The sequence below is a fragment of the Pan paniscus genome, chromosome 13, assembly GCF_029289425.2.
Source record: "Pan paniscus chromosome 13, NHGRI_mPanPan1-v2.0_pri, whole genome shotgun sequence".
In the NCBI taxonomy this organism is placed as follows: domain Eukaryota; kingdom Metazoa; phylum Chordata; class Mammalia; order Primates; family Hominidae; genus Pan; species Pan paniscus.
The window spans coordinates 78,588,505-78,602,965 of NC_073262.2; the positions used below are offsets into that span (position 1 = coordinate 78,588,505).

General features: G+C 32.7%; 1 protein-coding gene across 5 annotated transcripts in view; it reads right to left on the minus strand.

Annotated features, from left to right (window-relative positions):
• The window catches only part of LNPK (lunapark, ER junction formation factor), a 101,542-nt gene that overhangs the window by 15,699 nt on the left and 71,382 nt on the right, over window positions 1-14,461 (minus strand). For all 5 annotated transcript variants that reach the window (XM_055108797.2, XM_008968513.6, XM_034954556.3 and 2 more), the window contains 3 exons: window positions 8,936-9,041; window positions 7,695-7,765; window positions 6,726-6,896 (listed from right to left, as the gene is read on the minus strand). In XM_055108797.2, coding sequence (XP_054964772.1) covers window positions 6,726-6,896; window positions 7,695-7,765; window positions 8,936-9,041 — 348 coding nt within the window. The remainder of the gene's footprint in view (window positions 1-6,725; window positions 6,897-7,694; window positions 7,766-8,935; window positions 9,042-14,461) is intronic.

The following is a 14,461-nucleotide window of genomic DNA, read 5'->3' on the forward strand; positions in this document are numbered from 1 at the left end:
AGGCAACCCTGTGAGTAATATGTAAATGTGTACTTTGTGGGTGGGTGGGTGGGTGTGTGTGGGTGTGGGTGGATGGTGCTTTCCTACACTGATATACATCTCTATTATCCAAAAATCGGGAAGTCAGGTTTCTATCTTTTCCAAAGGCATGACTAGTCTCTTCTCATCCCTCTGCAAGACAAGTCATCTGTATTTAACCTCTGGGTCAGAATGTACTACATACCTAGCATGTTAGGGAGAGAAAGAGAAGGGTCTTTTAACCCCATCTCCATAGCAGAAGTTAAGGGTACTAGTCCCTACATGAAAATTTACTCCTTTTAAACTCTCTAAGTATTATTGAATTCAAATCCCTTAAAAATAATATAACAATTGTATTGAATAAACTGCCTTTAATTCTTTAAGGTTTAAAGAACAGGATGGAGGAGGGAATGACTGGAGCAGACAACTTTTGGGCCACCCAATTTCTACATTAAAGATAAAAATCTAGCTTTAAGGTATTTCTTTGTTTATGTAAAAAACAGCAATTAATATTTTTGCTAGTAGAAATATGGCCAAACCATATCAGTTAAGAGAAAAAGCATATTTTTCCACTCTCATAGATGATTTCTTACGATATACTACAAATGTTACTGATTCAAAAACTCTGGAGGGAAGGCCAGCCTTAGTAAAAAGTTCTAATTAAGTTCCTTGTATAATAAAGGTCAGTTTTGCTAAATAAATAAAATTGTTTTGCAAAGAAATTATGTGTTATATGCACATGTGTTAATATGGAAGTCTTAGAAATCCATGGTTTTACCATACAAGTTTATCTATAGCTCACATACTCTATGCCAAGACTTTAAAAATATTTAAAAAGAATTATTTCTTTAAAGAGATACCTTGGACTCTGGCTTATATAATTAGTTATAACACCTTCCACCTTTTGATATGTAGAATAAAGGCCCAAATTCTATAGTTTTACTATATGAAAACTTCCTATGCTCACAAAAAATAGTAAGGAATGTCCATAAATTAATTTGTGCCAAATCTCATTTTTTAAAATCCTATCTGTATCTTAACATGGAACTTAAAATGGCATTGCTACACACATGGAATTTTATAAAAATCCAAGTTAGAAAACAGTAAGTCACTTGAATTTTGTTATTTCAATGTTCCAGAGCAGAAAGGAAAAGCAGAAAGGGCAAATGAAACTACAGGCATGTACAAATCATTTCTGCTACAAGGGCAAACAAGTTATCCGTGGAAAACTTCAGGAGTCACCAATCATTTGTAATTCTACCCTCACAGAATGTATCCAAGACAGAATGTTAAGCGTCATGGTTTTCCACAACTCTCTGGCCATAGAGCAGTATTTACTTGGCAAGAACTTCACAATTTCTTATAGTTTAGTAAGCCTTCTGAAACAAACCAATAAAGCCACAAGAAATGAAAAAACAAAAAGCTAAGAATCCAGGATGTAACTCACCAATAAACATGTTTAAGTGAAAACAGGCCCACATAGTTTGTCATATTCTGTCTGACAGACTGCCTCAATACTGTACTGAAACAGGAGAGGTATCAAAATTCAAGGCTTGTCATATTAAAGTTTTGTGATGTTACTATTTTCAAAAATAGACTTTACTAGTCAAAGCCGATTTAATGTACAAATTCTGGGGCCACAAAGAAATGGTTAATACAAGGAGGAGAACTACAATACTGAAATTTTTAAATGTCTGCAATACAAGAATTCATAGAAATACCATGTGCTATCATAATCAGAAAACAAGATACACGAAGTCTTCCAGTCACTATTGTATTTCAGAGAATATGTGGAAGACTACAAAATTGGTGAAATGGGTGGAAATTGAAAATAATCAAAGAGTCTATTAATGATTAAGTTTCTTCCCCTGGGTTAATTTGCAGAAAAGCAATTTTTTAATGGCAGTAACACTACAAAAAATTGGTATGTGACATGACACCTACAATGTAGACATCAGGTAGTCTAAATAAGATAGGTATTGATGTTTGGATGCCAATGCCATTTTGTAAGAAGTCATCAAACAAGAGCTAAATAATTAAGTGTAAATGATTAACAGAGAATTACATATAAATTTAATAACCACAGAGCTTTATAAGATTATTTAATGTGTTACAAACATACTTTTTTCATTTTTATGGAAGCACATCATTTGCCCATTCTAACAAAAACAGCAAATTTCTTCCATGAAGTTGTAGTTTAAAACAGCTTGGTGGAATAAAATATATTTCGCAAGATGTTAATATTTGGGCATAAAATACTATAAGAGAAACCAGGCTTTGTGTTCACACTAATTAAACAACCCTACTCTTCCCTTTATGGCCCAGTTTAAGACTAAGACATGAAACAATTACCTGAATGACCTAATTCCATCTGTAAGAAAAATTTTAAAATCGACTCTGGCATCTATAATGTCAAGAAAACAATATACCGCAATGCCATAAAACAAAAAATGATCCATGCAATTTCTTTCCCCACTCCTGCCATCACCCCACCCCAACCTCAATATTCTTGAGATATTATTATTATTATTTTTTACCAAATAGTAACAATTGGCTTCCAGTTGTTTGGGCAAAGTCTCAACTCAGCTAGAAAACTGAAACTCATAAAACAGTGTAATTATATAATGAATATCACTGCCCCACCTATAAACTACACACATGCAAAAACATGTAAAGAATATCATGTTTAGGTTTTTACTCTAGTTCTTGAAAAAATAATTTCTTAAGAAAATTAAATAATAGTCTAGCAAAACAACTTCATATATTTTTGTCTTGCTAACACATCAGTACCCACTATATATGTAAGTTACAAACTTACCCAAAGGAACTGTGTTAAATTAAAATTGACAACATGTCTTTAACTCACAAGTTTTAAACAAGGCACTTTTTACGAGATTTTCCTGCCTTAAGGAAAATGGTTAACTTATATTTAAGAAACAAAGGTATAAATTTCACCCCAACTCAACCCAATAACTCAGTAAATAAAATTCAATTAAATTATAACCACTCATAATAGCTAGTATTCATCAACATACAGAATACCATTTAATTATTTACCATTTCTGAGCAAATCAATTAGACAAGTTAAGGGTTTAATTTTTTTTTTTTTTTTGAGACAGAGTCTCACTCTGTCACCCAGGCTGGAGTGCAGTGGCACAATCTCAGCTCACTGCAACCTCCGCCTCCCGGATTCAGGCGATTCTCCTGCCTCAGCCTCCCATGTAGCTGGGACTACAGGCGCACGCCACCACACCTGGATCATTTTTGTATTTTTCAGTAGAGACAAGGTCTCACAATATTGGCCAGACTGGTCTCGAACTGACCTTGTGATCCGCCCGCCTTGGCCTCCCAAAGTGCTGGGATTACAGGCGTGAGCCACCGTGCCTGGCCAAGAGTTTAATTATTAAGCAATGATCTAAAACTAAACTATTAAGTGAAAGTGTTTTAGAAAAGGGAGTGAGACGGCCAAAAGATCTCTATGTCTAAAACAAACATGCAAAAACATACTACATATCTTGAGAAGGCTGCACATAAGTAAATATAAACAAAGGTATAAAAAGATTATTTAATGGATCTGGTAAATACATGGAATACAACAAAATTTACATTATCAAATAGTTTAATTTCCTGGAGCATAATAAAAATACTAAACTTAGAATTTTCCCTTGTTCAGCGCAACCTAATGGTAACAGTATTTTGCATAAAAGAGAAGGACTAAAATCATATTATCAAGTTAAATTTTACCTTATATAAATTTCACTTGCTATTTTTGATAGTATTGATTAGATGCCATGAGTTTTATTATTAGGAAGTTATTTCCAATTGGACAAAAACTATATTCTACTAAAATAACTGCATGAGACCTAGACAAACACAACTGGGCAATAAAAACACAATATTAACAGTAACATTTTGTAAACATGCTAGCCAAAAAATCACTGCATTAGAATACCAACAATGTAGAAACCTAGTACTCTAATGATTATCACATACCATAAAAAGAATGCTTTTTTAAAAAAAGGTAAAACTGATAAACCACCTTAATGTAACTTAGCAGAGATTCAAGTATTACGGTACTATCTATTTAACCATAAAAGAAACTGAGGAACCTAAAAGCAGTTCATTTCTTGCCGTATTTAGTATGCCCTCAAGTAAAAAGACAATCTATATCCATAATTTCTTGTATTTCTCTAATAATCTATTACCAAAGCATCTGGATGTAAAATTCCAGAAAAAAATATTCCAGGTATTCAGGTGAGAAATTAATGAGAGAAATTTCTTCTAGGTCTCCTCCTTTGATGAAAACTTTCCAAGATTCTGTATGTTTTTCTAAAGAGCGGTCCAGAAATTTTAACAGCTTTGTGCCCCATCCTAAATGCGAAATCTTCCAAAATCAGAATCCAGGCAAAACTTAACTTCAAAATCCTTACATCACAGATTGAAAAAAAAATATTTCTTCTATTAATTCTTGATTGTTCATAAAAATGGTTACTGATATTTGTTTAAAGAAAAGTTTGGATGGAAGAAAGTTATCTTTTGGTTCCATCTGTAACTTCAATAACTTCATCTCTACAATTTCTGCTGCTAAGAAGGAGCCACTGCAATACTTTTAATAATATAAGAATTAAAGCAGAAAAGTTTTTTTTTCAGACCTCAAGTATCTACATCATTTAAAAATCAGAAATCTAAAACACTGTCTGTTAGCAAAGAGTAGATGATTGAGATGATGTGGTCTTCATTAATAGTTCAATATACTCATAAGCCACTGGGGTTCAAAACAAATGCAGCTTCATCTGTTCATCAGATATACTTCTAGTTGTTTACTAAAGGAAGCCAGCTTGGAATTGATAACTGTGTGTCACAGTGTTGAGTTAGATGTCTTGAGAAAAGTTTCAATCTTCTGGAAAGCCAAAGAAAAAGATGCTCATGGCCACTTTGATGAATCCAAAGAGAAGTATGAAAGTTATTATTCTAGAAACTATCTTAACCAAATGGAATTGTTGCTTCAGTTTTTAGCATTATGGAGTTATCAAACCCTGCCTCCAGTTTTGTCTTCATGTAATAACATTACCTTATTGGGGTTGGGTTTGAGCCAGTAAGACTTCTTTCCAGGAATTTCAGACAGAAAATGAGACATCTGGGGTATTGCTCCTCCTAGATTAGATGAGAAGGATAGGTATAGCTGGGTGTTGTTTGCTAACTATCTATCTTGACCTTAGCAGAAGACAGAAAGTATGGGACTCATTATCAAGATTTTCACTGTGTTGACTGTTTCTTCCTGTCTTTTTTTTTTGTCCCAACTATTAGCTTACAGATATTCACTTTAGCTTCTATAAGCAGGGCTAGTCATGGAAAAGACTTCAATTTTTCCTCTAGGCATCTTCAGTATGAAATCCTTTAATTTTCAGTTCCAAAAGGCTGCAATGGCAAGGCAGATGGTTTGCATGTGACAGCATGCAGCTCAGAGCACGACTTAAGCAAAAGAAAAGAATTGACATTTTGTTTGAAGGTGATGCTGCAGACTTGGAGAAGATGAATGCATTGATTCAGTGTTGGAAGAATACAGGCCTCTCTCATAGCTATCTGTATTCAAATTCACTTTGATATTTGTTAGTAAGCCAAAAGCCAAGCCCAATTCAACACACACATTTCAGGTTCACTCTTCAAAGTTAAAAAAAAATATCGATACTCAAATCCCATACTAAATTTCTGATATCTGAAAATTCACTGCTTCATATAATATTCTCAATTAAAGCAATTTTTACAGTACTCAATGTTTTTATGAAGAAAATATCAAATACATGTAAACGATAATTCCTAGAAATTAAAATAATTAATCCTGACTGGTAAATAAATTATGTGAACTAAACTTCTAATATGCATTTTTTTCCATATCACACATAGCAACAAAACATTATGGCCTGTTTCATAATTTTGGCAATCTTCATAATTCAGAGCTAATTAACAAAGAGCTCCTGACCAAATATTAATACTGTAGCAAGAAAGAGCTGGCAATAGTCTAATCTTCCACCTCATCTTTTCCATTTTTTCATGAAATTTCCTCAAGAATTCCTAAAACAGAATTGTAAGATGAATTCTAAAACCCAATAAATTCTGATAAATTGTTTCTCTAAAATAAGGTTGATTTTTACATCAAAGGCAATGTTAATCTTCTGAACCTTTAGAAAATTGTTTGTTTTAATGAAATACCAGTCCTGTTGATACAGTAATCCAAAAAAATGCAAGGATAACTTTATAATTCCAAAGTTTCCTGCTTTCTGGTAATTTCTACCAATTCGTGTGGTAGATACAAACCTATTTTATCAATATTAATCACAAATCTTGTATTTTATCCTTTGAACAGTTGTTTCATAATTCCAATAATCTGTTTCACTCAGATAAATTGAAAAACTTAACCCATGAAAATATTACTAATCAAATCTCCCAAGAGTTTTTAGAAAAGGTCACTCCATAAACAGTATTTAACTAGCTGATGCTAGATATTGCTTATCACAATACAACCTGCATGTTAAAAGTGAAACACATCACACCTATCACACAGGAGGCTATGGTAACAGAGCCATAGTTGACATATGCATGCGGCAAAATCTGATAAATTAATCCATCTTTATCTAAAAGCATTATGCTTTTATTACTGTTAAATAACACATGTTATTAAGGGGCAAAACTGTTTAACATATTCATACCTTCATTAAACTGGTTGTCTGATGTAAGCACACTTCCTGATGGCAAGGGACCAACTGAACTTGAACCTTCCACCACCTGCCTCTTCTCAAAACTAAACTCAGGAAGTCTTGGAGCCTGAGGTCTGGTTTTTCTTGCAGGGTTCAAGAAAAAACAGTAGGCACATCGAAAAGCTGCAGAGAATTTTTAAAAAATAAGCAAAACCACAAACCAAACAAAGTTCAAGGACTAATTAGTTAACTCACAAGATCACTTTTGCAGATATTCAAAAGAACCTTTTAAAAGTTACTGTGTATGTTATTTAAATAATAATATGGTAGAGGCTCTAAACAGAACTAAAGCATACTTCCTAATTATTAGAATTTTAATTTTTAAAATTAAAGGCAGAAAAGGCATAACAGGTTACATAGCAGGCTAACTATGTAATAAGTTACACAGCAGGTTGACAGCAGAATAATATTAATGATTTAAATGAATTAGTGAGATTACATTTCTAGTAACCAGAATCATTAGGTATTTTAAAATCCAGAACCTTGCACATTTACCCATGAAAATGTAGTACATAATATTTCAGAAGCATTTTCAATTTACCACAGTAGTTTTTAATAGTGGCTACACATGAGAATCATCTGCAGAGCTTTAAAAAATATACTGATGCCTGGACCTCATACTCAGTCCATTAAAGGAGACTCTTTGTAAATGGGTCCTGGGTATCATAATTATTTTAAGCTCTTTGGGTGATTGTGATGCACAGTGGGGTTTGAGAACAACTGGCCTAGAGGCTGTACATTATATAGGAAGAAACCTGAATTGTCTTCCCTGCTTTGCTCTATGTACTAAAATAAGGATAATATGCCTAACCAATGTATACAAAGAGAGTATATAAAATAAAATGACACTGCATAGAAAATGGCATAGAATAAAATATTTAAGCATAAAATATTTAAATATCATTGCCCAATAATTCTTACCAATGTATTCAAATTCTTCCTTCAAAGCCATGCCATTATGAGAAAAACACTGCTGACATATAAGTGCATACCTACACCATAAGGAAAAATGAACAGACCAGTTACAAATGCAAACAAAGCTCTTGACAGAGACTAATTTAGCCATCATGGCTAATTTATATTTTAACACAGCTAAATATGCCATAACAAATTATATGAGACTTAGTAAACAACAAACAATATTCATTAAATAAAAGCCAAAATTAACCAAAGCCCAAATTTCAAGCATTTAAAAATATAATTTATACATCAAATTTAAAATAAACTAAGCAACAGTTAAATGAATATATCTTTATTAAATTAGCAGAAACATATTTGACAACTGAACACTTAAATTTTGGTGTTTCCCAGAGTATAGTGCTGGGGATGAAAGCCTCCAAATCTGTGGTCAGATAAGGCTGGAAAAGTTGGAACCCTCTTAGAGATTCACAATGAATATTATTAAAACCTGAGATGTCTTGCGGCAAACAAACATATTTAATTTTGTTTAGTACAACCCAAAGATTAATTACTATACATGATTCTTATACCTTTCCCAGTTACACTAAACATCTATTTATATACTTTCTCAGTTCTCTGTGGATATACTCAATGAATACTTCGCTATATCAAATGTCATTCTATTTTGAATAACATACGATTTATTACATAAACACTAAATTCTCATTCCTTTTTTTAAATAATATTAATTAGGAGCGCTGTCAAACATCTATTATCCGATGAATTTTTTAAAAATCTATACTTTGACAATTGCTCTGTACATATCATACGATCTTCCTAGAGTTATTTTAAGAATAATTGGAAAAGCATTTTGAGAACTAAATACATGCAAATTGCTCTTAACATTAAAAGTACTACTATCACCAAGTCCAGTACTGATACCTATAAAGCTCCACTTCTTAGAACCTATCAGAGTTGAACTATGTTTTTGCTCTTTAAGTTTAAAAGTTTCAATGAAATAATCCAGTTTCTCTAAAAGTTATAGCAGAGTTAATATTTTTTCAAAATGGATTTAATCCAGACTATGTTGTCAAAACTTCTACTGTCAAATAATTGAATATGTACTCTTTTGCAGGGCTATAAAATACTCCACTATGCTCTAAAGTCAGAAAATAGGTGCCACAAAACTAAAACATCTAGTGTGTACACACACACACATCCTGTTTTCATTTTCATTTATCTACCACCCTAGTAAATATTACCTGTTTTGTGGACCATCACCAACCAAATATTCAACAATTCTATCCAAAGCACCTCGTTCTCGGGGGAGAATAGGTCTTGCTAAAGGTGGACCTGGAGGATGAAGACCTATTAAATAAATAAATACATACAAAATTTATATACATGAAATACACATAAAATTTAATTCCATTACCAAGAACTACCTATACTTGTTAGAAATTTTAAAAGGTTTTAACAAAATAGCAAAATACTAATTCTTATAAATCTCTGAAGAACATTCAAATTTTCATTAAAAATACTGTACTACAAAATATATTTAAATATGTGCTATATTAGAACTACCTTTGCTAGTAGATTCTGTAGTAGATTCCTACATAACTACTAGCAAATAAAATTATGCTTAGTTCTGTACAAACTGATGTTTTTAAAATGCTCCAACTCTTAAAAGCCTACATGATAGTAAATCAGGGGACTTCCACTTCAGGCCATAATAGAGCAACAGGAGTCAGATTTAACGTCCCACCTAAAACAATTAAAATACTGTGCAAAACATATGAAGTAACAGTTTTAAAGACACTGGATATCAAGCAATGTAGGTTATTGTTCCCTGAGAAGACTAAAAACAAAACATGCCCTACAACTGCCCCAGTTTATTGCCTATAGAGAGTTTCCACTCGACAGTGAAAAGAAAGTAAACCCAGATGAAATGTAGCAGACTCTCACAGTTGAGGAGACAAAGCCAGAATTCTGAGAAGGCCAAGGCATATTGAGTTCACAACAAAGGGTACCAAGCAGGAGAGAAGGCACAGAGAAAGAACAACAAAGATTTGCAGAGGGTCTACTGGAGAATTCAGCAGAGTACTGACTGGTGCATGCATGTGAGAAAACTATCTGAGGATGGAGGAAAAAAACTACTCAAAAAGGTGAAAAGAAACAGCAGTCATACAGGGCCAAGAATATTGCCCATTTCCAATCAGAGTGGGAAAACCTCCTAACACACAGGCCATTAGGTAAAGTATTCAGAAGAGTACTGTATAGGAATTTTTAAAACCCAGTATTCAATAAGGTAAAATTCACGATCTCTGGCAACAGATTAAAAATTACTAGACATGCCAATAAGCAGGAAAATATCACTGATAAGAAAAATCAATCAAAATTGACCCAGAAATTATGAAAATGACTGAATTAGTACACAATATTAAAACAATTCTTATAACTATATTTCCTATGTTTGAGAATCTAAAGATTCAGTATGCTAAGTAGACATAAAAAAATGTAAAACTTAAAACCAAATTGAACTTCTACAGATAAAAACTACAATGTCTAGTATAAAAAAAATCCACAGATTATGTGTACAACAGTTTAGACACTGCACACAAAAAAACTGGTGAACTTTAAGACATAGCAATAGAAACCATACAAAATGACAACCAGGCGCAGTAGCTCATGCCTGTAATCCCAGCACTTTGAGAGGTCGAGGTAGACAGATCACTTGAGCTCAGGTGTTCAAGACCAGCCTGGGCAATATGAGGAAGCCCCATCTCTACAAAAAAAAATACAAAAATTAGCTGGGTGTGGTGACATGCACCTGTAGTCCCAGCTACTCAGGAGGCAGAGGTAGAAGGACTGCTTGAACCCACGAGGTGGAGGCTGCAGTGAGCCATGATCGTACCACTGCACTCCAGCCTGGGTGACAGAGCAAGACCACAGAACAGTCTCAAGCAGCCTAATATATTTATATTTATATTTAATTTATATTTATATTTATATATAATTGGGGTCCATCAAGAAGAGGAGAAAAATGAAGAAAACGACAAAACTATTTAAATAATGCATATTTTCCAAATTTGATTAAATCTATAAACCCACAGATTCAAAAATATCAACAAATCCCAAATACAAGAAACATAATTTTGCTCCAAGACAGTGCATGAACAAATTGCTTAAAACCAATAATCAAGAGAAAAATGTTGACCGGGTGCAGTGGCTCATGCCTGTAATCCCAGCACTTTGGGAGGCCGAGGTGGGCAGATCACAAGGTCAAGAGATAGAGACCATCCTGGCCAACATGGTGAAACCCCGTCTCTACTAAAAATACAAAAATTGGCTGGGTGTGGTGGCACGCGCCTGTAGTCCCAGCTACTCGAGAGGCTGAGGCAGGAGAATTGCTTGAACCTGGGAGGTGGAGGTTGCAGTGAGCTGAGATTGTGCCACTGCACTCCAGACTGGGCAACACAGCGAGATTCCATCTCAAAAAAAAAAAAAAAGAAAAAGAAAAAGAAGAGAGAGAGAGAGAAATCTTAAAACAACAACAACAACAACAAAAAATACATTATGTACAGAGAAAAAGATAAGAATGACAGCAGACTTCTCATCAGAAAAGACGCAAACCAGAAAACGATGAAACAGTATGTTTAAAGTTCTGAAAGAAAAAAACTGTCAAAAATGTTATATCCAGTATGAGCATCTTTTTTAAATGAAGACTTTTACAGATATACAAAACTGAAAGAATTCATCACTAGAAGAACAACACAAGAAATGTTAAAAAGAAGTCCTTCAGGCAGAAGGAAAGTGATAGCAGATGGAAAGCAAGATCTACACAAAGGAATAAAGAATCTAAAACAGTTATCATGTGGGTAAATATATGACTTTTTATTATTTAAATCACCTTAAAAGATAACTGACTGCACTCTATTATGCATTATATGTAATCTAGAGATGATTTAAAGTATATGGAAGGATATGTATAGATTATATGCAAATACTATGCCATTTCTTTTAAGAGATTTGAGCATCCGTGGATTCCAGTATCCACTGGGGGATCCTGGAACCAATCGCCCATGACATATACATGTTCTTTCAAGTAAATATAAAACATTTACCAATACATGGCATTCTCAGACATAAAACAAGTATCAATACACATAAGAAGATTCACGTAACACAATGTATGTTTTCTAACAAAATAATTAAATTAGAAATCAGCAGCAGATAAACATCTGAAAAATCTCCAAATATTTGGTGACTAAATAACATACATTTGAATAACCCAGGATTCAAAGAAAAAATTAAAATTAGAAAGTATTTTGAACTGAATGAAAATGGAAAAAAAATCAAAATTTATAATATGCAGCTAAAGCAATACTTAAAAGAAAAAATTTATAATATTAAACACCTATATTACAAAAGAAGATAGGACTAAAATCCATAATTTCAGCTTCCACATTAAGAAACTAAAAAAGAAGAGCAAATGAAACCCAAAGTACAGAATAAAAGAAATAATAAAGATCAGAGAGGAAATTAATACAACAGAAAATACAAAAATAATAAAGAAAAGCTGGTTCTTTGAAAAGATCAATATAATTGTTAACCTCTAGCCAGACTAATCAGGAAAAAAAAAAAAGAAGATACAAACTATTAATATCAGAAAGGAGAAAAATGCCATAACTCTGGATTGTAAAAACATTAAAAGAATAATTAGGGACTATTACAAGCAACTTAATGCCAATAAATTCTACAGGTTAGATAAAATGGACGAATTCCTTGAAAGACTACCAAACTACCGAAGTTCACTCAAGAAGATAAAAATAATTATGTTAAAATTTTGTTAGGAATTTTTGCCCCTACGATCATGTGTGATATTGGTCACAGTTTTTCTTAAAGAAACTGAATTTTTAGTTAAAAAAAAAAACACCTTTTTCTCTCAGAAGAAAAAAAAAAAAAAAAACCAGGCCCAGATGCTTCAACTGGTCATATCTTTAAAATTAAGGAAACATTTAAATTAAGGAAGAAATAATACCAATTCTACACAAATTGTCCAGAGAATTGAATAGGGAATACTTACTCATACTGTTATGAAATGAAACCAACATAACTCTGATAACAAAACCAGACAAAGATATGACAAGGAAAAAATAAACAAAAAAACCACAGACCAATATTCCTAATGAGTATTGATATAAACATTTTTAACAAAATATTAGCAAATCGAAGCCAACAATATGCATATAAGATAATTCATCATGATCACGTGAGATTTATTCCAGGAAAGCAAGTTAGTTTAACATTTAAAAATCAATGTAACTCACTATATGAACAGGCATTAAAACAAAGAAACAAAGCCCAATATAAACATCTCAATAGATGTAGAAAGAGCATTTGAAAAAATACACAATCTATTACTGATTTAAAAGAAAACCTTCAGCTAACTAAGAATAGATGGGCACTTCAAGCTGATAAGGAGTATTTATTAAAACAAAAAACCCTAGAGCTAACATCATGCAAAACTGTGAAAGAATAATTGCTTTTCCCCTAAGACCAACAAAAAGGCAAGGATGTCCACTCCTAGCACTTCTATTACCATTGTACTGAAGGTTATAGCTCATATAATAAGGTAAGAAAAATAAATAGAAGAAAACCAGATTGGAAAGGGAGAAGTAGAATTTTCTTTATTCAGACAATGTGGCTGTCTATGTAGAAAATACTATGTAATCTACAAAAAAGTTATACTAACTAGAGCCAATAAATTAGTTTATCAAGGTTATAGGATACAAGAGCAATATACAAAAATCAATTGTATTTCTATATACTAGCAATAACCAGTTGGAAATAGTTAATAAAACAATACCATTTACAATAGCATTAAAATATGAAATTAGATGTAAATTTAACCAAAAAAATGTGCAAAATCTATACACCAAACACTACAAAACATTGCTGAAAGAAATTAATGACATAAATAAGTGAAGAGAAATATACTGTGTTCATGTAATAAATTAGACAATATCATAAGATACTAATGGTGAGTTGGGAGTGGAAGAATAACACATAAAATTTAGTTAATAATTTTTATTTTATATAAAAATAATAACAAAAATAAAGAGTTACACATTCAAACGTTATGAATTGTAACCCTATAACCTCTGAAAACTGAAAGAGAACTATTTGCAGGAGATACTCTGAATTGAGACAACACAGAAGGCACTGAGAAGACAGTGACAGAATAAAATAAAATGTGATGTTTGCCTTTGTAAAACAAGACAGAATGAACATGATAAGGTGGGCAGCAATGGAGGTTTACATGCAGACTTCATAGAAGACTCTGAAACAAAATGGAACCCTGTTGGAAGATGCCCTGCAATATAGGGATACAAGGGTTTCAAAATGGCTATGACAAAATCTTTCAAGTATTCAAGATGGCTTTAGGATAGCAATACTACATTATACTAAATTCTTATAATTTAAATGAATAAAAAGGAAATTTGATTTGTAAATAATCACAAACTTAAAGGCTATTACCATCTATAAAAGGGTAACTGATGTCAAAATTATAGCTATTAGTAAATAAAAGTTAGGTTCTAGACCAAGTTCTTAGTATTAGAAATCAAGTACACTTTGTTTTTTTTTTTTGAGACACAGTGGCGATATCTCAGTTCACTGTAACCTCCACCTCCCAGGTTCCAGCAATTCTCCTGCCTCAGCCTCCCAAGTAGCTGGGAATACAGGCACCTGCCACCAGGCCCGGCTAATTTTTGTATTTTTAGTAG